Source organism: Colobus angolensis, unplaced genomic scaffold, assembly GCF_000951035.1.
Source record: "Colobus angolensis palliatus isolate OR3802 unplaced genomic scaffold, Cang.pa_1.0 Scaffold112, whole genome shotgun sequence".
In the NCBI taxonomy this organism is placed as follows: Eukaryota; Metazoa; Chordata; class Mammalia; order Primates; family Cercopithecidae; genus Colobus; species Colobus angolensis.
This window is the reverse complement of record NW_012112253.1, coordinates 9,075,320-9,099,273: the sequence shown is the minus strand read 5'-3', so window position 1 is coordinate 9,099,273 and position 23,954 is coordinate 9,075,320. Positions and strand designations below refer to the sequence as shown.

General features: G+C 35.9%; 1 protein-coding gene across 2 annotated transcripts in view; it reads left to right on the top strand.

Annotated features, from left to right (window-relative positions):
* The first annotated feature begins 383 nt into the window (after positions 1–383).
* Positions 384–23,954, top strand: part of CHD2 (chromodomain helicase DNA binding protein 2) — a 146,771-nt gene continuing 123,200 nt past the window's right edge. The window contains exons 1-4 of one of the 2 annotated variants that reach the window (XM_011958054.1): positions 384–471; positions 5,852–5,920; positions 11,596–14,668; positions 15,011–15,143. In XM_011958054.1, coding sequence (XP_011813444.1) covers positions 15,082–15,143 — 62 coding nt within the window. In that variant the 5' untranslated portion in view covers positions 384–471; positions 5,852–5,920; positions 11,596–14,668; positions 15,011–15,081. Of the gene's footprint in view, positions 472–5,851; positions 5,921–11,595; positions 14,669–15,010; positions 15,144–18,249; positions 18,812–23,954 lie in introns of those variants that run through there. The other variant, XM_011958059.1, reaches the window with a different exon arrangement.

The following is a 23,954-nucleotide window of genomic DNA, read 5'->3' as shown; positions in this document are numbered from 1 at the left end:
TATGCATAGCCATTGTAACTTAACGTACCCTTTGAATAGTTTAAAATACTGAAAGTCTTTTAAGCCTTGTTTAATTTTGGGAACAAGAGAAGACTGATTAGATTTTGAGGAAAACCATGAACCAAAGATAGCTTTTTTTCTGTTTAACTCTGTATACTGTGCAAACAATTTTAATCTTTTAAGTATTTAAAGAAATAAGCTTATTGGAGAATTTGAACTAGTTTGCTGTTCATACTAACAGATTTTAGGGAAGAACGTTTAAAAAATCAGGTTTTGAGCATAGATTTTAGTTTCTTTTTTGTAATTAAAAAGTTTAAAAACACTTAGTTTTACTTGCTATTGTTTGCTTCATAAGTAAGTTTAGAATCTTTGTTTTCACCAAAGGGTATGCCATTTTGAAGACTGAGACGTTGGAGTTTTATCCTTGAGGATAAAAGAAATCTTTGGGAAAGTCAGTATTTTATATAGCAAGTAAGTAAATGTTTTTACACAACATCTGCAGTTGAATAGTTACCAACATTTAAGTGAAAAATATCACTAAAGTTTGTTAATGAAACAAACTGTAGACTGTTTATCACTGAAAGGATGAGAAAACCATCAAATTCTTTTGCCTGACATTGAAACACTTCTATTACTATTAAGACAGTTGATGCATGTAATTTATATTGGAGCAGGAAGACATTTAGTACTGCTTAATAAAATGGTGCTTTAGGATTGTGGTTAAATCTGCAGTAGAGTCATCAAGATTATGTTTTTACAAATCTGGTACATACAATCTTCAGCCATTTTTTTTTTGACTGTACAGATCACATTTTAGGAATGGTCTGGAATTTTGCATTTGCTGATCGTAGGATTCTTAACTACATTTCAAAAACTAAATAGACAGTTTCATATCTTAGTCATTTAATAGATTTAAAATACTCATTTTACTTGTTTTCATGAGTTTTCAGACAGGTCCAAAAATGTTGTGTTTTCTAGGAAATTAGAGTTAATACATATAAAGAGTCCTCTAATTGCTTAGTAATTGCTTTTAAAGCATAAAAGATAGAAATAATTTTCACATGCAATAGGTATTGGGCCCCCAGCATGCCATGTATATCACATTTTGAAATCTTAAAGCTAGATATGTGAATTTTAAAAAATGTCCACGGATATTTTTAAGGAAATATGCCTTTTTTAGAAGTTAACGTTGAATCTGAAAATTAATGTCAAGCTGTTATTAGTGATTGACTAGAGGAAATACGCAGTATAGTAATGGGTATCTTGGGAAATTTTAAGAATTGCCAAATGACCAATTAAAATAAGGGCAAGTTTACTTTTCTTCAAAATTTTTGTGGAAAATAAAATACAGTCTTTCAATGCTTGATGTTGCCTTATTCTATTGATTGAAATAGGTGATAAGAGGAATATTTTTATTGCCTTTGCTTCAGCTTAACTTTTGAGTCCTTTTTTGCAGTTCGATCAAATTTGGGTGTATTACAGTGTGCAAGAGAAAACTAAATGTTTAACTTTTAACTGTAGTGTTCTAAAAATACAACATTTACAAGAAAGTTGAAACATCCTTCACTTCAAAACTTCAACACAAATGCCAAGCTTAGGGTTTCCTCTGTGCAATTGATGTGATATTAAATTGGCATTCCTGTCATTGGGCACTGTTACGGAAATTAAGAAATGGATCTCTTATGTGAAGCATAATCTTTGTTTAAGTATAAACAGGCAATACATTTATAATGGCCTACGGAAGGTGTAATTTGATTAATAAAAAAGAAAACAGCTAGAAAGGGCTAGAAATGTTGAATCAAAGATCCACATGTACTTAGATCTTTGTTAGTGCTTATATTCAGTGTTTTGATATTTACTGCTTGAGACGGTCTTGTATAATGAACATAATTGATTGGCACATGAGGTCAAATGTAAATGTAGATAACTATTTTAGATAGATAATATTAGATAAATATAGTGGATCCTGTAGATGTGGTATTAAAGTACTATATTTTGTAAGGAAGGTGGATTATTATATATTTACCACTGTTTTCTGGTTAAGAACCAGAGTGGTGCTTATATATTTGTTTCTGCCCTAGCATTTTGGGATAATTCTTGAATCATAAAAATCTGATCAACTTTGTGATTGAATTGGATTGCATTAGTTCTGATAAAAACTGTTTAAAAAATTACCTGACATTCTATAGAAATGAAGGGAGCCATGCTGTGTCATCACAAGGCTTTCATGACATGACATTTATAGATTATATAAAATAGGTAATTTCAAATGTAAATTTTCTTCTAAGTTTTATTTACTATTATTCATCATTTTTTGATTATTTAAAAATTTGTACTATGGACAACTAATTTTACTTTTTATCCACTGAGATCTGATTGTGGAGTGAGAAAGATAAGTTGAGGACATCTCTTTATCTTTTGTTAATCAGCAGTGGTGATAGAGTGGAAAATATAACACGTTTCAGCAATCAGGAGACCTACCTTCTAATGTAAATAAGCCCTGCAGTCTTGACATTTTGTTCCTTTTGTACCTTCATCTCACAATTTGTATGAAGACTTTAGAGTTCCAAGCTTTTAAGATCCCTATTAGCTCTCAAATTGTGGGATAAAAAATAATTGTTAAGCCATGCCTAATTCTCTTATACAAACTTTGTAAATTGATTTCAGAGAAGCAATTAAGGAATTATACTGTCTTTAAACACTGTTTAGAATGCTTCAATAAAAGTATTTTTAAAAATTTTTCTAATGATGTAGTAAATGTATCTAATATAAAGTTAAGTGGTTTTAATATTTTTCACCTGGCCATGATCATGTTATAAATAAGAGGATTTATAGTTTGCATGCCTGATAAAATCTATTTAATTTCCGTTACAAAATTTTTGTACATCAAAGATAAATATCTTCATTTTACCAGCTACCTCCTTCCAGATTGAATGCTTCAGTGTACTTTGATTTTCAAATTGGCTATTTTTTTAATGTAATTAACCTTTACAATTTAAATTGAAGGATATTCTGATCCTTAGGTTATAAATATATGACTTGATGGTTTATGTAACATTCAAGTAGCATGTTTTCTATAACAATATGATAAAAGTTTTGATATATACCTTGTATGTTGCTTGACATATCTGTTTTAGAAAACATTCCTCTGCCTTTTGAAACGAAGCCATGTATCTGAAATTATTTCCCAAACAATTGTATCTTTATCGTGTGCTACATAGTAATCATAGTCATTTTAATTTATTATAAAGCTATATTTTAACTTTGAGGTTTGTGAATTTTCTTAGACATATTAATGACTTTATAGTTAATGGTGCTCTCAGGTTTTATTTTTAAGTTAAAAATTGGCCAGGTGCGGTGGCTTACGCTTGTAATCTTAGCCCTCTGGGAGGCCGAGGCAGGCGGATCACCTGAGGTCAGGAATTCGAGACCAGCCCGGCCAACATAGTGAAATCCCGATCTCTACTAAAAATCCAAAAAAAAAAAAAAAAAAAAAATTAGCTGGGCGTGGTGGCACGCGCCTGTAGTCCCAGCTACTTGGGAAGCTGAGGCAGGAGAATTTTCTGAACCTGGGAGGTGGAGGTTGCAGTGAGCTGAGATCCACACTACTCCTGAACTCCAGCCTGGGTGACAGAGTGAGACTCCGTCCCAAAAAAAAAAAAAGTAAAAATATTGTTTTAAAAACCAAGTTTTCTAAGAAAAGCATAAATGACTAATAATGAGACAGTTGACTAAAGCTGTCCTTACTGTTTAAAAGAACAACAACCAAAATATGTATATTATACCTGTAAGTTATTAAATCTGAAACTATGATATTATGAAATAGGATTAGGTGGGAATACGAGCAAAATCGTCGACTTTGATAGTCTGCCTAAGCTGAATTTTGCTCCCTTCTCCTCTCTTTCCAAGGATGGCAAAGTGATTTTAGACTTTGTCAATTTTAGTTGTTAGTAATTTTTGTGAGTGATGCATGGGGAAGGAAATGCTATGGTAGATTACGTGTCAGTAATTTTTGTGATGATGCAAAGTGAGATATATTTTCTGTCTTTGGTGGTGTGAGAGCCCTATCTACTGGTAGGTAACTTATTTATAAGCTCATCAGAGCAGTGTGAGGGATTTCCCTTAGACGTTTCTTTTAGCAAGATTCCTTAAGTCAGTTCTACCCTTCTCTTAAGGGTTTACTTGGTTTACGTTTTGTCTTTCTTCACAAAACCTTCTGTTACTTATAAGATCAGATTAAATTTGGAAGATTAGAAATATGTTGTTCCTTTTAAATTGCTTCGTTTGTCAATTTGTTGGGATAATTTAGCACCTACTCTTAGAGTAATTTTGAAGCAGATCTTTGCTATATTTCTTGATTATGATCTGTCTGAATGACTAAAGGAACTTAGATTTGGGAAGATAAACAGGGACTTGCTCTATAATTTGAAAATTAGTCCTAAAAAAGCATTTGGGTAGCGTAAAGTAACTCCTAATCTTTATTTTCTTCTAAAAACCTTAAATTGCTACTTTTTGGTTTTTGTTTTGTTTTTGGAGATGGAGTCTTGCTCTGTTGCCCAGGCTGCTGGAGTGCAGTGGTGTGATCTCAGCTCACAGCAACCTCCGCTTCCCGGTTTCAAGTGGTTATCCTATGTCAGCCTCCTGAGTAGCTGGAATTACAGGCGTGCACTACCACATCCGGCTAAGTTTTGTATTTTTAGTAGAACTGGGGTTTCACCATTGTTAGCCAGGCTGGTCTTGAACTCCTGACTTCAGGTGATCCACCCAGCTTGGACTCCCAAAAGTACTGGAATTACAGGTGTGAGCCACTGTGCCCAGCCCATTTTCATACTGAATTTTTAAATAAGTTTTCTTTTTGGGGGTGGGATGATTATTGTAATCATACTTGGGAACAGGAGTGATGAGAAAAGTATATAAGTTACTTGAGATATGGGAAACGCTGTTTTCCATGTTTAGTTATGAGATATTTAAGTCTGACTAGTGGAAAGTATGGATACATTTTATTTATTTATATTTTGAGATGGAGTCTCGCTCTGTTGCTCAGGCTGGAGTGCAGTGATGTGATCTCAGCTCACTGCAACTTCTGCCTCCTGGGTTCAAGTGATTTCCGGCTAATTTTTGTCTTTTTAGTAGAGATGGAGTTTGACCATGTTGGCCAGGCTGGTCTCAAAACACCTGACCTCAAGTGATCTGCCTGCCTCCACCTCCCAGAGTGCTGGGATTACAGGCGTCAGCCACCGGGCCTGGCTGGATAAATTTTTATTATCAAGCATATAATTTAGGAGTGATTAGTGTTGGTTTAGTTGAGTAGATTGGTACAGTTAGTTTGAAATGATGCCTATGGTTTCCTATCATTTTGTCTTAGTGTTGACTAAAGACATAAAAATGTGAAATAATATGGTAATACTAAGGACTGGAAAGTGGCCTTACAGGTGGGCAATGTAAGCTTTCCTGTAGAAGAATTGAAAGTAAATAGATATAAGACTAGAAAGTGAAACAATTCTGTACTGTAGGAGTGATGTTGACTCTGTTAAATAACTAGTTCCCAACCTTCAGATCCACCTGGGGAGCCCAAATATTTACCTACGTTTTTGGAGTTCTTAGGGGCTGAAACTTATGCTTGTGATTTTGTAGTAACATTCTACAGAGGAGACTCCGTACAGCCAAATTTGTGATACTCAAGAGCTTGTATGTTTTCTGCTTGGACTATATTGTTAATAAATGCATACATCTTTTGGTCTATTGGCAGATGATCCTTGCAAGATGTTGACATTTTGGGTATAAATCATGGTGCTTAATAATCTGTTTTCATTTTTTATGTATAAAATTAAATTCTTTTTGTCCTCTGCAGAAATATGAACCTCAAACTGAATCCTCTAAAGGCCCCATACAATGAAGTAGACATTGGTGGAAGCATTTAGTAAGTATTATTCAATTTAAATGTTTAATCTGTTTAAAAAGTTTAAATACTACTTTGGAAATTTTGAAAATTCCAGTCAGAATTGTAAATAGAGGGATTTGGTGAAACAACACAGTACAAGAAAATCAACATGGAGATTTTGCTTATTAATTTACTCCAATCTATTATTTTCTGCTTTCTTCACCTAGGCGAGTTAAAATGCAAGCAACCCACATTTGAACATACCTCTAACACTATTATGAACGTAGATGTTGATAAATGGTTCCTCTTTGTTTTTGTAAATAAAGTTTTATTGCAACACAGCTATACTCTTTCATTTAGTTATCGTTTGCAGCTGCTTTCTCAGGATAGCAGCAGCAAGCAGAGGAGTTGTATTGAATGGCCACAAAGCCTAAAGTATTTCCTGTTTAATCTATAGGGAAAGTTTATCCTAGGTCCTACAGCTATTCCTTTTGTTAAGCGTTGCCTTAACCTGTGTAGAACTCAGAAGCCCTTGGGTTCTCTTTTGGTAATAGAACATAATCTTTAATGATTTCCAATATTATAATTACTTCTAATTAATTAATTTGGAAGTTAAACTTGAAAGCCCAACAAAAAGTTCTTTAGTCTGATTGTCCCTGAAGTTATGCTTTGATGTTAGAAGACATGGTTACTACCTCTGGAATAGTTTTTCTAACTGACAGCCTGAAAAATAGTTGGAAAGAGTTGATGGGAAGGTTGTATAAATGAATTTTGGTGAATTCTTAACGTTATTTATTATTATTTTATTGTTCGAGACAGAGTCCCACTGTCTCCCAGGCTAGAGTGCAGTGGCGTGATCTTGGCTCAGCACAACCACCGCCTCCAGGGCTGAAGTGATTCCTCTGCTTCAGCCTCCAGTGTAGCTGGGATTACAGTCACACACCGCCATGTCCAGCTAATTTTTGTATTTTTAGTAGAGATGTGGTTTCACCATGTTGGCCAGGCTGGTCGTGAACTCCTGACCTCAGGTGATCCGCCCACCTCAGCCTCCCAAAGTGCTAGGATTATAGGTGTGAGCCACCGTGCCTGGCCAACATGATTTATTATTGACAGCCTTTTTGGTAATTATATATTAGCTACTTCATAAAAATAATTTTTTTTGAATCACATTTGGGAATCTAAATTTTAGATGATAATTTTTGCCTATGGCTACTTTAGCTTGCATTGTGTAAATGGCTACTAGGGCCTGCAAAAATATTTTTGGAGGGGGATTTGTTTTTTGATACGGGATGATGAAAGAAATGAAAACTTTTCTAATATAGTACAATTATTGGCTATGGTCATTTTAAAGAGATCAGTTGCCTGGCAAATAGTGGATGCTCAATAAATACTTAGTGTATCAATACGGCTTCTGTTAAACATTGTTTCTCAGCTAGTGTTTGGGTTTAATTTAAAAACAGACATTCACGATTAAAACAAGTTTTAATGAATTAATAAATATTAAATTTTAGGCATGCCTGAAAGGCAAAATTTTGACTAAGTAAAAATTAAAAGTGACAAGACTTCATTTTTTCTCTGCAATTCTCCATCTCTTAGTTTGCATATATAGTCAAGTTTTAAACCAATGAGAACAGTAAGGAATATTTGATTTGATTGTAAACCTTAAATAAATTGACTCCTTTTCTTAGTTGTCATAATTGACATTCATTTTATAGTTAGTTTTTAGGTCGATAAGACCCAGACTTGTTAATATATATTCTACTGAAGATTCAAGGTTATCTTGGTAATAAGACAACATACGTGAATTTACTTTTCAGGGCTTTCTTTTTTTTTGTCCCGAGACGGAGTTTTACTCTTGTTGCACAGGCTGGAGTGTGGTGGCACCATCTCGGCTCACTGCAACCCCCCACCTCCCGGGTTCAATTGATTCTCCTGCCTCAGCCTCCCAAGTAGCTGGGATTATGGGCGTTTGCCACCACGCCCAGCTAATTTTTGTATTTTTAGTAGAGATGGAGTTTCACCATGTTGGCCAGGCTGACCTCAAACTCCTGACCTCAGGTGTTCGAACTCCCGACCTCCGACTCTGAACTCCCGGTCTCTGCTCGGCCTCCCTAAGTGATTGGATTACAGGTGTGAGCCACTGTGCCTAGTCTCTCAGGGCTTTCTTACATAAATATTTTCACATTTAAAGACAGACGAAGAAGATTGAAATCATCATAAGCAGCAAGAATGTTAGTTACATGATGAGAAGGATGAATTTTTGCTCTAGGTAATTTTGCACCTGTTTGTCCCATCATTGGCTTTGAAATAAGTGTTTAGGTTTTAAAATAATTTGTTACATTAATAATAGTAGTCTTATGATAGTCATCCATTAAGACAATTAGGAGTCACTAATTTCTTTTTCTTTGTACTACTCTCTGCCCCCCCACCCCATTTTTCTTTGCTATTAAAAATGGGAAAATTTGCTGAGAAGTAGAGGAAAGGAGATGGTTTATTTTAGGGGAGCCCTCCTAAACCTGATCCAGATGGTGAATCATACCTGTGTATCCACCAACAATGTATTTTGTCATGTCCCAGTGTTTTTGGAACAAATTGACTAAAGTAGAATTTAAAAAGAATACCAGGCCAGGCGCCTGGTGGCTCAGGCCTGTCATCCCAGCACTTCGGGGAGGCTGAGGCAGGCGCATCACAAGGTCAGGAGTTCGAGACCAGCGTGGCCCACAGAGTGAAACCCCGTCTCCACTAAAATTACAAAAATTAGACAGGCATGGTGGTGTGTGCCTGTAGTCGCAGCTACGCGGGAGGCTGAGGCAGGAGAATTGGTTGAACCCAGGAGGTGCAGGTTGCGGTGAACTGAACTGAGACGGCGCAACTGCACTCCAGCCTAAGGAACAGAGGGACTCCATCTCAGAAAAATAAAAAATAAAAAATAAAAGCCTTAGTTGAGTGCAGAGGCATATACTTGTGTTCTCAGCTATTGAGAAAGCTGAGGTGGGAATATCTCTTCCATCCAGGAGTTTGAAACCAGCCTGGGCAACGTAGTGAGACCTCCATCTTAAAAAATAGTTAAAAATACAATGAAGAGAAGACCTCCATGTTCTACTTTATGTTCTTCTGGATGTATGATATGTGGGAATTTTAAGGGTTAGTAGTTACTCATTGAAGCTTTCTTGCCATTTAAGTTTTTACCTTTGCTGTGGGAATGGTACTCTTAGAACATGCACATTATTTTAAAAAGGAAGTATAAACGAGTGAATATCAAAGGGGAAAATTTTTTTTAATCATTTATATTATAAGCTTGAAGGTTATATGTGAAATATAGAAAAGATCTAGGTTTGTCTGATGATGTAGTTCTAGATCAAAACATCTCTTCCATGTCTGCAGTAATTCACAAGTTACTGGAAAGGAACGCGTAGAGGGCTTTGATATCTAAACCCTACCCAGTTTTCTGTAGGATTTTGATTTTAATGCAAGACTGCTGACCCCATGATCCTGTATGTTCTTCAGAGATACTCTTACTGATGATACATAAATGAACTTTGATTCAGTAAAGTCAGTTTGTAGGTCTCAAAATACTTTGGTTATTGTGGTATATCAGAATGATAGCTAACATTTACTGAGATCTTTCTATATGTCAGATAATATAAGTCCTATGTAAGTATTCTTTCTACAGCTACAAGAGGTAGGTACTATTTTTATTTTACAGATGAAGAACTGTGGATTTTGTTTCTGAGAGAATTTCCAGGCTCACAGAACTAAGCCTGATTTCTTTTTTGTATTTTTTTAGCATAACTTTGCTTATTTGCAAATGAAGTTTTTATAAGAATTTGAATTCTATGAAAATTAATGGATTACTCCTAAATCTCTGATGCTTGAGTGAACACTTTTCCTTATTAACAAAATTCTCACTTCTGGTTTTGGATTGGCTTTGCAGGAGTGCAGATTGATCATAGCTTTTTTCATGTCCTAAGAGTTGTCAGAGTTTTCTCTTGAGGCATTTTTTCTTCACTTTTTTTTTTTTTGTTTTATTATCTTTAAATATATGACTGTGAGAGCATGATAAATATGCTATTTTCTAATCTCTGCTGTTGTCACATAAACCAATGTATTTTATTAATTTTGAAATACTAATAATGTCATTAGATTTTCTTTTGATTTTTTAAAAAATAATGGATTTAGAAGGAAATCTGGATAAATTTTACCTGTCTTGTGTCAGAAAAACATAAAACTTGAGTTTTTTAATTAAGGTACCAAGATGAATAAATTGCATCTACAGATATTGAAATATGACTAATTTGATATTAATGCATTCTCATTGTCATTGTTCATCATAATAGTATTTACATCACCAACTTCATTTAGAGCTTGAACCTTGTAACAATAGAGATTGAAAAGAAATTGGGTTATAATTAACTGTTTGACAGAGAATGATGTTTTTACTTTTATACTTCTCTATAGAAGTAGATGTCCCTTAATTTTAAGGAATGAACAAGTCAGATGGAAGATATTTTACTGAGATCAGGAATGAATTGAGTAATTTAGTTTTCTTTTTAAAGCTGGGGAGAAATGAGCAAAATCAATTAAGGAGAAATATCTGGCTTTTGATATTTATTACTGATGCTGTGACACTCCCTTTAATCAATTTTTTTTAATATGGGTGGCAGTATCTCGGTTAACCAAATAGTTAAATAGGTAGATTTTTGTATTGTGTATAGTAAACAGTATATCCTAATTATTGCCAATGAGACAAATTACCTAATGGGCTATAATGCCCTTAAATTTACCTCAAATTCAGTCACCCTTGACTGTATCTCCACAAAGTCAGTTGGAGAGCTGGAAAATTAATAGAGAAGGCCAGGGTTTAAATCTTGTTTTTTTAAATTATGTTTGGTCATGATGAATCTGAATCATTTATTTAATGGTAAAATCATCTGACTTCTCACTTCTCCCTTCAGTTCAAATTATTTAAGTAATGGATTTATTTTTCTGTGAGACATTTGGTATTTTGGTAATGAGAGAGTATTATTTTAGTTGCATATAATTTGAAAACTGATAGCATTTTATGGCAAGCCAGGCAGATATTTTGCATTTTTGATTTTTTTTTTTTTTTTTGGTGGCTACATCTTTTCTGTATTCTCAGATATGTAGTTAAAGATGGTGTCACCTATAGTGGCCATTTCATTATCTAAACAAAATCAACATCTGTTGGATTGAAAAACTATGCTATGATCGACTGCTTTGTGTGTGTGTGTGTGTGTGTGTGTGTGTGTTTTAAATCCCTTAAGATTCTTTTCTATAATTAGTTTTCTTTGAAGAAGCTTGGAAAGTTTTCTGCATTGAGATTTAGAATCCACAGTGTTTCTGTAATTTAGCTTTCCAGGAATTTTGAATTTTAATTTTTGTTTTTACTTTTTATGTACACAGTATGATGATGTTAGTGTTAAATATTAAAAATCTGACTCTTCACTGGGACCTTTTTATAGATACTAATGTGTCTGTGGTAGTACAAGGACTTTGTTACTTTGGTGTGCAGTCTTATGGAGGAATCGTCTGTGTGTGTTTTGCATACAACTTTAATATACAGTTTCATAGTTGAAAGCTGTTATAAAATTAAAGTTTTGTGTATGGTAGGATATCTTCAAGGTGGGTGGCTGTTTTCTGTTTAAAAGATTAAGATTCCAACAGCATTTTTTTCTTTTAATTTTTTCATCAAGCACCCAGTCAGCTTGAAGAGTTTCAAATGGACCCTACCACTGAGAAATCAAGATGGCAGTCTACTATGGGGAATTGAGGAAAATGGATTAATACAAGAGTCCTGTGATAATACACAACCAAGACAGGGTTCTTTTAACTTGGATTCCATGCAGTGAATGAAGACGTAGGTTTCTTATCCAACACAAATGGACAGTGGATTTGACTTTCTAAAGACTTTTTTTTGTGGACATTTTGACATTTGGAGAAGAAAGATGGCACACTAACACAGATAATAGTTTTTATGCCTGGAATTTTTTTGCAGTTTGATTTGTATGAGTATGACCTTGGAATGTTAACTTTAATAAAATTTATAACACTTTAAAATTTCTCAGTTTGGGGTTTTTTTTTTAAGTAGAGTTTCATTAAATGTTTACTTTTATTTTGGTAATACTTTGACCTTTATAGTTGCCAAGTGGTAAAGTGTACTGAATAAAGCTGGTAAATTGGAAATGGTGTAATCAAAAACATTTTACTTGGTTTATGAAGATTTATCATTTTTCACAAAGTTGTGCTCTTAGATGGTCATTTGGTTTAAATACTGTTTTGTTTGTGCTTTCATGAAACCTTTCAAAACGACTCAGTGGGTAATAATATAATCTGATTTTAATCTGCCACAAGATTTTAATGAACTTGAAACAAACTGCTTATACGCATATACTTCTGAATTATTTTGTGTTGATTGAAATGGTTTCTTAAGCTTTTTAATACTATAAATATATTTTGCTATAGAATATTCATCTGAATATTTAAACTGATGTCTCCTATTGTCTTACTATTAGAGGAAGAAGTGTTGGATTTATGGGTTAGGGTCTTCGGAGTATTCACAATTTTTTACATTCGTAATTATGTGTGTAATCCATTTTATATAACTTTGAAGTAAGATTCATATTTTGTATTGTCTTTATTTTGTACAATTGGGAATTTAGATTAAATGAACTGCACCCTGCCATAGATTACTTAACGTTTGAGTTTTAAATACCAGGTTTTCATTTATTACTAATCAACTGATACCAGTTTTAGTAACTATTACAAAGGTGGTAGGCGTTATTTTGATAGACAAAATGAGTTGTTGATTCTGTTTTCCCATTTTACATGAGACGAAGAAATAGTTCAGGTTAAATTGTTTTGTGTTAATCATATTGTTTGTGATTCATGTCAAATACTGCAGCATACACATCCATGGTCAATACACGCGCACCATTTGTTATTGACTGATGTGAGGTGGTTGGTCTTTGTTACATTCAAAAACAGAATTTTGGATTTTGATCTTGGTACAAAATTTATCTTTGTGTAGACAGTATGGAATTGAAACAGTTTGGATTATGGATTTTACCTAGATTGGACATTGTTGCTTTTGTTTGGTGTAAATCTAAAATGGATTTCTTCAGTGAGGGAGGGACATGTTTCTGGCAGAAAGGAAAGCTGATTGGATTTTTTTGGGTGTATGAATATGCTTGTCTGAATGGAGTGCTTGGTGAGAATATTGTTTTTGGAATTAGTGATTTGTTTCTGTGGATCTCATGGTCTTGATAATTAGGAGAATTTGCTTTGTGACATTAACTTTGATAATTTGCAATCAGGTATGTCCTATTGTTAATAACATTGTTGAAATGGGTGTGTATGCTTACTTGATTTGAAATACAAGGGAAGGGTTGGGATATGTGTTTTCTGTTGGATTTGGAGGTGGAGTTTCTTGGGTTACTGATTTAAAGGTGATCATGGTTGGCCCATACTCTTGAATTTAAAGATACTTGTTTTGCCTGAATCATTGTGGGAAGTAAATATATTGTGATTATGAGAAGTTTCTTTGGGAGGAGGAGTGTAATATTTTCAAGGTTATATAATGGGTTAAAGAATTTTGTTGAAAGAACAAAGAAAAATGGATATTTTTGAGTAAAAATTGGTTGCATTAACTTTTGCTCCAATGCAACTGAACACTAGGGAGGCGCTCTTGAGTTGTAAAAATTACCCCTTTCTTCCAGTTGAGATGGAAAATTCCCCCTTAAATTTTGTCTTTAGATTATTTTTAGGCATCACAAAGAAGGAAAAACTTGAATTTAGTTTATGAAATTAAGGTTTTACTTTTATTTAGCAATCATTTTACCTATTGGGGGATTAATTTTTACAAAGATTAGTACTTAAGCTGAGCTTTAGATTCTCTAAGAATTATCCCTTTTTCAAAATGGCTTGATAAAACACCACTTCCTGTCCAGGGAGGAAGTTATTTTAGCTCAAGGACTGAAATATTTAGCAGATCTTTAGACAAAAGGAACAAATTACATTTCTCTCTGGCTTAAAAAGGGTGCTTGAGCCAGAGGGGGTTAAGAAGCCCTCCCCCCTCCCCCTGTTGGGGTGGTCTGGAGGGGCAGGGAGGTGTGGGGGTGGGGGTCCTTAGGCTCCCTGGGATGGAGGATCTCTCTCTCTCTCTCTCTCTCTTTTTTTTTTTTTGGTGGAGATGAAGGGGTGGGTCTATGGTACATCACCTGAGTTGTGGGGTAAATGTAGAGAGTGTCAATCAAAGGCAGAGCTCTCAGAGCTGGGAAGGAGGCTCTAGATGGCGGCTGTGCCTTAGAGAGAGCGCGCTCTGCTCCCTGCCTTTGCCTCACTTTACGCAACTTTCCCTAACTTTCGGGCAGCCTCGGGGGGCCCCCGTAGCCCCCTGCCTTTCCTAGTGACTTAGTGGGGTCGATTTGAACCTTTTTTTGGGAGAAAAGCAGCTTTTAGGAGCTTTCTTTTCGTGCCTTGTTGGAAAGAAGCAGCCGTACTGAGAGCCCAGGTCGTTGTTTTTTCCAGCTTAGAAGCCATGGCGCACCTCCATTTTTGTGCGCTCTCCTAATGAGGTTTTTTTTCTTTCGGACCTGTTTTAGTATTAATTATTGCTTTATTTTTTTGACCAGTTAACATATTTGAGGGTTATTTTATTTATTTTTCGTTTTTTAACGGAGGATTTTGCCTTTATTTTTAATTATCTGGGATCTGATATTTTTCTACTAGTAGATAGGACTCTTGCTTTGGACATACTACATGGATCAGGTAAGTTCGCGATCATTGGTGATAATTTTAAAGATTTATTTGTTAAAGTTTGCCTTGTTTTCTGTAAATACGAGAAATTCTTGGATGACGCAATAAGATACAGAGATTGTTATTTGTATCGAGTGTGCTACTTTGAGAAAGTTTCCTTATTGATAGTGATGCTTCCACTGTTCGGTTTATCCTGTTGTTTTTTCTTTTAAGGAAAAAATAGAAATATTTAGTTTTTTGGTGCTTACCGTTGTTGTATTATAACAATATCGTTAACATCGTCAGGACTTTGTTCCTGATAATAAAAAGCATCGATAGAAGCCGGGACCTTACCTTTCTTTCAACTTTTGACAGTAAATACCTGGGCACAGGACTTCAAAGCAAACACAGATTCCCCCTCCCCCTTAATATTTAAGAATTAAAAGATGATGAGAAATAAGGACAAAAGCCAAGAGGAGGACAGTTCGCTACACAGCAATGCATCGAGGTATGAGCTATCAACTTTCTTCCTTTTTGTCTTTTTTTTTGGGGGAGAAACCTCAGCTTACAATTGTTTACCTTGACAGACATGGATTGCTGTCTGTTTTATTGTGTTTTTCTAATTTGGATTCGTTTTTTAAAGCATGACCTTGAGATTGCTAATATGCCACACCCTAATTTTTTGGTAGCAATTTATGAAAGTTGAGTTGTGACTTAAGGCCTCTTACAGCAGTCAAAAGGTAAGGTACCTTTATTCATAGGGGCCTTTCCTGTAACGTACAGTTTTTCTGTCAGTAAATTTCAGTTTTTAGGTTTTTGTACTGCAGAAAAATGACCTTGTCGGTTTAGCCATTGCTGCATTGCACCATTTTACATACAAGGCAAATTTTTTCTTTGAAGAATCCAGGATATCTAAACTTGTAACTGAGGGCCATAGAGAAGCCTTGTAGTAGTAAATTATAGTAAATAGACATTTCAGAAAGTTATATGAATGAAAAAATGTACATTTAAAAACAAAATCACTTAAAGGACCCTTTGACTGATGCCTCTCAGTTTATATTTTTATGTGACTTTATATTTCTTTTGATATACTTGACATTTTAGGAAATTTTGATATGATTTATCAAAACCTTTACTTGATGGTTAGAGTTCCTGCCTTTATGAAATCAAATCTGTAATAACAGAAATCCTGGAATACTCTTAATATACTTCTATTTTGTGTTTGTTATTGTGATCATATTTACAGTTGTGTATTTTACATTTAAATTATTTTAAGGTTTGCATTTGTATGCTTAAGACATTGATTTCTTGTTGGTAGATGTATTTTATCCTCACATTTTAGTTGTAGCTGCTTTAAATTTACTGATGTATTTCGACAGAGTCGTCTGGAATGCTTTATCTTCTGAAGCTTACAAATGTACTGTTTGTGCAAATCATGATTTGTTTCACATTCCTTGGAGTACCTTATTAGTGATGAAGTAATAAAGCCTCTAAGATGTTTTTGTTGTATGACCTCTGTATATTAATTTTAAAAAGTACATATGAATGCATTTTTTTGTGTTCTTAATGCATTTTCATTATAAATTTTAAATCATGTAGTTTAACAAGGATGTGATTCATTATGTGATTTTCCTTCCCAATTTTCTTTTTACTTTTCTCATTTTTATAAATAATACACTCTTCTATTAGGCTAGTGAATTTGAAAGTTTTGAACATGACATATTACTAATCTGCTGAATTCTATTTATTTTATTTGACTAAACGCATATTGAGCCTTGCTTTAGAAAATAAGTTACCAAATTTTTTTGCAAATTGAGTTGTCACCCAGTTTGTAGTGCTGTCTTAATTGAATTGCCCATGTAAATTACTAGATGAAATTGAGGACAGAAAAGTTTTTTACTCATCCTGAACTGTTCTTTCTGGAAAGTAACGACAATTTGAAGAAATGAAAACCTCCAGATATATTTGGCAAATTATTAAAGATTCAGCACTAAAATTGTTGCTCCCTTGAGTGTATCATTTGCATAGGTCTCACATGGGTTTTGGCTTTCTTATGCAAGGTTTGTGGTTAACATCATTGATCAGACTATGCTTTCTAAATTTAAAAAATTGAGCAGTGTTGGTATTCTTTCAGTATTTTTACTTTCACCTGGAAAACTACCTTGAAGTTGTCAGGCATTTTGCCTCCTGGTAGTGGAGGTTACAGCTTAACATGAAGCATGTACTGACTGTACTTTTGAAATCATTTGTCAAGTATACTTTGAATCATATACCTGATGGATTTCCAAAAATATTTAAGACACTCTTTGAAAGAAGATACTTTTAAATTAGTTACCCTAAATTTCATACCTTAATACATGTACATAATTATGACATCACTTCCTTTTAAAATTGTGCAGCTGAAGAATGTTACTGGCGTTTTAATGTGATAGATTAATGTTACTTTTAGTGAGCTGAACTGTCCCTGTAATTAGTACTTGGTTCCTTCTGCCATCAGTGTTTTGATTGCCCAAAGTATAGTGTTTAGGGAATACTACGAAAATCACCTTTGCAGCCTGAGCCACAGAAGAAGAAATTAGTTTGCAGGTCAAGTAAACTTTAGGATCTGGAAGGAATGAGTGCAAGTTTAGGTAAATCTGGTAATATCCTGTTTTTGGAAATAGTGCAGTAGTTAATGGTGGTTACATAAGTTTGTATTTGAATTTGAAGTTAATGCTAAAGTCTAATACTTGTCACGATTTTTGAAGATTAAAAATTAATTTTAAAAAACGCTATTTTAAAAACATTTGATATTTGTAAAATTTCTAAGTATTTAAAACAAAGTTTTAGTGATGGACATACAAGAAGTATGCCATACTTTTTATCTGAATAATTTGCAGCTTGTGGCCAAGTTAAGTAACATCAAAGAATGAAAAGGGGACTGTGTGCACACAGAGACTCAGTGTGTTCTCTAGGGCACCACGTTCGCAATTTATCTTCAAGAATTGAATGAGTTTATTAAATTTATCTCCAAATCGTCTGCCTTTGAGCCAGATTTTTATAACCTGAGGTGCGGGTAAATCCTACAATTTTCATTGGCACTTTAGCAGTTATTCTAAAAGTCTGGGGATGATTAGACATGGCATAATGCAGTTACTTGTGTACTAGAACAGGCAGTTTAACTGGCAGCCATTTTATGACGCTGATAATACATTAAAAAACGGGATTTTGGAGAAGACTGAATCTGAACTAACTGAAATCTGAAATACCAAAACCTATTTCCTTCCCCCTCTCTGCTCTTCTGGGGAGCTCTGGTGCCGAAATAAAAGGCAGCTCGATAGTTAGGGCACGGAGCAGCTCTTTGAGCCCCTGGCATCTTGGTGCAGGTCCAGCTCAGTCACAAAATGGCTGTTCCTTTGTGCCGCAGCGCTGACAGACATACTGCATTGCACTGTGTACTCGCCAAACAGCAGGAAGTTGCCGTACCGAGTTCAAAGGCCGGCCGGTGCCGGCGCGGGGTGCTGATTGGCTGTGCGCGCGCCTGGTAACAGCAGGGTCAACGGCGGCGCCTTCCGCACCCCACGCCCCGTGACGTCAGACGGCTCCCCGCGGGGGCGGGGAGAGAACGCAGTGACGTCTGGCCGCGTGCGCATGTCTGGCGCTTTCTCCTCCCCCTACCCAGGGAGCCGCACGCAGAGGGGAAAAGGAAGGGAACTCTAGTTGGGCTTTTCCGGTGGGCGGCTACTTTCCTGGACGCGTTTGATCCTGGCGGTCCTGTCCGCCCAGGCCTGTAGCGGTGCGCACCCTGTAGCGTGTGTTCTTTTGCCCATTTCCGGGAATGGTTTATCGTCTGAGAAGCGGCTGCTTTTGGAGAAAAAGTATAGGCACTATTTGGAAATCTTAAAATAGAACATTTGTCCAGTTTTACAATTTTCATTTTCCCTTTTCATACTTTAGCGTCCCTCCCTCCCCGCCCCCGTGCAGTGTGAAGAGATGAGTGGGTTTAATTTTGTTAACATTGACCAAAACGTTTGAGTGTCAGAGGCGGATACTTGTAGTGAAAACCTCTTGACGAGTGTTAACAGCTGTTTAACACATGGCTCATAAACAAAGGGAAAATTATTTGAACTTGTCCCCGTGCATTTTTACTTGGTACTGTACATTTTCTCAGTTGGTATTTGATGGAGAAAAACTCAGGTCAGTATGTGTTAAGTACTATATATTTAAGATTCACAGTGGGATAGTTTAGTAGAAAATAGAAAATTTTACATGTTTAATGACATTAAAAAGTGGCAGAATACAGTGTTAGGCAACCATTACTATGTAAGTAAATGTCAGAAAACTACTCTTTTAAGTGTTAATAGCACTTGCTAATGCAGGGTGACTGACAGCTTGGCTGATAGTGGGGTCACTTGGCCAAATCTTGAGAATTATCTTCTCTAGGTCTGTATTTCGGGAATTCTGAGTCCCCGTAAACCGTTCCGGTTTATGCTCACTGGTTTGCCTTGTTTGGAAACCTTTGCAGGGATTTCTGGTTAAAACTTTATCGTTTAGCAACGATGTCTAATTACACATAATGAATTTAAGCAAGCAAGAAATTCAGTGGATTTATCTACTGTAGACGAAGTTTTTTCCTGCCATACTAGAGATTTTTAGCAGTTGAAAGGAGTAGGCTGTACTGTAGTTAGCCATAGTTCGGAGTTACTTTATTAATTGAGTAAAGTATGTTACTTCAAAGGAGATGTTGACCTCTTCAGTGCAGGTGATACTTGCTTGGGCGTATGTCAAGTTTCTGAATACAGTCTGAAAGTTAAAATTCACTATGATAGTGAGTTTTGTAGGTTCTCATAATCTAGGTTCTTTGAGAAGAATTATTTGGGTAGTTCATGAAAACTAGCTGAAATTGCATTTTCTGTTACAAAGAAGTGTTCATCAGATAATTTGTAACTGATTTTAAAATTATATGCTCAAATGTATGTTGCGTATAAAATACTAAACATCTTTAGAGAGTTAAGTACTTGTAGAACTTGATGACCATTTAACTGTAGCTTCCAGCTTAAAAGTATACTTGCCACGAGAACAGTCTCCCTTTCTGTGTAGAGACTGAATTCTAATTAGTTGTGTTAATATTTTAATATTTGCTCAATGCCCTTCAGTTCCTAAAACTGGGGTCAAAGTAGTCAACATTGCAGTTATTTATTTTTTAAGAGGATATGAACTATTCTGTTATTTAAGATATTTTAGCCTAAATATTATGAGTTAAAATGCATACTATGATATAACAATTTACCTATTAACTGTTCATAATCTTGGAGCCAATTAACTTTTTTTAAATAACCAGTATTCTTAGGTATGTTTGTTGAGCCCTCTACTTTTTTTCCTTTGATTTGGAGAATGGCATCAAGTAGCAAGAAAAGAGTGTTGATCTCCATCTCTCTCTGTCTATTCTTGCTATTTAAAATATGCACTTTCCAACTAATATTTGGCCGTTAGGGAGTTAGTATCTTTGTAAAGAAAGATTAAGTCAGCAGAGGAAGGTGGGCAGATATTTTCGATAAGGACTTTTGGTTGTGACAGTTGTAGCAAGTTATTGCTTGAGTGAATCTGGAAGTTTATTTGAATTTTAACTAAAACTCACAGATTTTATCATTAGTTTACTCTCCCCTACCCCCAAATAAAACAGTTGACAGTTGTGAGAGACCTCCTGAGACCACATGGTATTTCTCCCGTAAAATTTGATAGACTGAGTCTGTTTCTGGCATAAAAATTGAGTGACTGCTGTGTGTCAGCCATTAAATATTTTCTTGCTATGAGTCATCTTTTTTTTTTTTTTTTTTTGAAGATCCTTTAGTTTTTAGCTTCTTTCGGGTAACCTTAGAACTTGGCTTCCTTGAAGAACTTGGCTTTCTTGAAGGGGTATCACTTGAACAAATAAACTAAAAAAAAAAAGAAAAAAAAAATTCCTCTAAGAGTATTTTGTGTACAGGTGAAAGTAACTGTTGGCTTGGTGGTTACACTGGGTGTGTCACAGCTGAGTAACTCCCTCCTGCGCTCGAGCTTGACTCAGCGTTGAGTTCAAATGTATACCTTTGCAAGGTTGCCAATCACAACTTGTTTGGAACTTTAGGGTTATCAGTGTAAAGCCTGAGTAACAAAACTTGACCCAGTCATCCAGTGTCCAGGCTGGATTGTATTTTTATTTTGTAATCAGTAATTAAGCACAATGCTGGAACACATTACTTATATTTGTCTTATTACCCTTTTCTGTAATCAGTGGAATCTTTAAGTGATAAAGCAAGTCTGTGGGAAGAGACCTTTCTAAAAAAAGCTCCTATATACTGAATATATTTGAGCCCTGATTATGAAGTGAGGGACAAGGCTTTTCTTTTTGAAATAAATGATGGAGGACATAGATATGTGATAGCCATTCATGCTACATAATTTAGCATTTTATTGTTAACATGTTTGATTATGGGTCTCCTTTTTTGGTATTTCAACATGTTCTGGACTGGATATCATACTGAAAAGTGTTTCAATTCTCATTATTGAGTCCCTGTAGTTTGGGGACAATGTGATCACTGATCTTGAAGGAGAGAATGTTACACAAGCATCCTGGTTAAGGCAGCATTGTAGGGATAGTCCGGATTTTATACTTTGAATTTAATTCTGATGAGTCATTTTGTCACTTGTATATGCTTAACTGTTACCTCCGTGCCTGGCAAGAGCTAGGTACGAGTTCAACTTTTACTTTAGTCCTGAAAATTTTTGTTCCCAGTTTAGGCCAGTGAAGAAGCACTTATGATTGGACTTGTAATTTTCTCATTTTAAAAATGTAGATAATCTTCATTGGGTCATGAAGATTAAATAATATAATGCCCATAAAATGCTTAGCAAAGAGCCCATCACATTAAAATTGCTCGATCAATGTAAGGTTTTAGTAACGTTATTTTATTCTTACTGTTTCATCTTACTTTCTTGCACCCCTCCTTCCTGCATGTCCTAAGTTCCTCTTCAAGAGCTAGGTTGGCCCTGAGGAACTCGCTGGTTGTCTTGGCCTACCAGGAGAGATTTGTGAGAATGATTTTAGGAGGCAAGTCCCCATTTAGTCAGCTTGGGTGTGTTTTACAGTTCATCCTCTCTTAGAATTTTTTTTTTTTTTGAGAAGAGCCAGCCTTTTGAGAGAGCATATGACTTTTCCTGGACTACAACAGCTTCTTGTGTGAATCACAGCCCTGCTTTTGCCAGTTAGTCTGAGTAGATAACTACCCCCCCCAGATGGTAATTATTGCCCTGGTTTATCCTGTGTCTCATTTCCCCTCTCAAGCTGTTACAGAATGAATACTGAATACTATGGTGCATTGCTCCATGGATATAAATGTAACCAGTAATATTTACAAGCAATGTCTAATTGGCTGTAGCTTGCTTTCAGTATTCAGTCTAAACCATAGGACTATATATTTGTCTTAGCATAATGCCAAACATGCAAGTCTACTTAAACTGTAGTCTTAAATGTGTGTTTTGAGTTTCTTCTACTTCCTCTGTTTCCTGTCCTTTTTGGGTTATGGGTCAATTGGGTTCTACTTTTTGTTCCCATTTCAGACTATGGAGAACTAAAAATACCAGTGTCCAGCCCTGTCCCTAGAATCTAGTTAATTTTTAAAAGCTCTCCATATGTTTCAGATTTGCATGTGTTTCTGTATGTTTGCAGTATCTCCATGTGTTTTCGTATCTTCTGATGGAGCACTTCTTGTACTTAAATTCTTTTCTAATAACCGTTGGTCTTTCCATTGCCTGTCCCATTTTTAAATTCCCCTTTTAGTCTTAATAGCTGCTTGAGTTAGGAGCTCTGGAAGCAAAGGTGGGGTAGGATGCTGCGAGGGGCAATTGTAGGCTTGATGGAAGAGCGTGTTTCTATATTGAATGTCATGGCAGATCCAGCTCTAGGCATACCTTTAAAATGTATACACAGACTGGGCGTGGTGGCTCACTCCTGTAATCCCAGCAGTTTGGGAGGCCCAGGCAGGCGGATCACTTGAGGTAGGAAGTTCGAGAACACCCTGGCCAACATGGTGAAACCCTGTCTCTACTAAAAATACAACAGCTGGGCATGGTGGTGGGTGCCTGTAGTCCCAGCTACTCGGGAGGCTGAGGCAGGAGAATCGCCTGAACCTGGGAGGCGGAGGTTGCAGTTAGCCGAGATCACATAACTCTGCTCCAGCCTGGGCAACAGAGAGCAAGACTCCGTCTCAAAAAAAAAAAAAAAAAAAAAAAAAAAAAAAAAAAAAAAAAAAAAAAAAAGAAAAAATGTATATGCAGGTGGGCTTTTTCACCTCAAGATTTTTGAATTCCTTCTAAGTGTCTTCTAGTTGCTTTAAGCTCTTGTGGTCCCTTCCTTAGTGTACTTCTCTCCTTACATCCTTTGGATATCTTCAGAAGTTTAGATTGTAGAATTATTTACTTGGAATGCCATTACATTTACCATTCTAAACTTCCTTTCTCTTGGGTTTATAAAAACATTGGTGGGTTGTGAATTGTGACCAACATTTAAAAAATAGACTAGAATAGAATATGGTAATAAACTCCAGGGTATCCCATTTGTATGGGCAGTTTCTAAGTCTAGCAGTGCCTGCTAGCTGGTAATCTTTCACTTTGGATTTTTTGTTCTTGTTGGGACAGAGTCTCACTCTGTTGTGCTGGAGTTACAGGTGTGAACCACCATGCCCAGCCTAGTGGTGGCATTATAGATGCCTCAGGCGGGATAATTTGTTATTGTGAGAAACTGTCTCATAAACAGTGCAGTGGTGCAATCACAGCCCACTGCAGCCTCAACCTCCCTGGTCTCAGGTGATTTTCCCACCTCAGCCTCCCTAGGAGCTGGCGCCACAGGTGTGTACCACCCCACCTGTCTGATTTTTTTAGAGATGGGTTTGCACCATGTTGCCCAGGCTGGTCTCTAATTCCTGGGCTCACCTAGACCTCCCAAAGTGCTGGGATTACAGATGTGTGCCACCGTACCTGACTTTCACTTTGAATTTTATCAGGAGGGAAAATTGTACATGGTGAACATTTTATAGAAAAATACCAAAGTAGATTTATATTTATTGAGTGCTTATTCTGGGTAAGGGACTGTTTTAAGGGTTTTACGTGTGTGTGTGCACGTTTGTGTGTGTGCGCGTTTGTGTGTGTGTGTGTGTGTATATATATATATATTTTTTTCTTTTGAGACAGGGTTTCACTCCCATCTCTCACACCAGAGTGCAGTGGTGCAATCTCACTTCACTGCAACCTCCATCCTCCAGGCTCCAGCAGTTCTCCTGCCTTAGCCTTCCTAGTAGCTGGG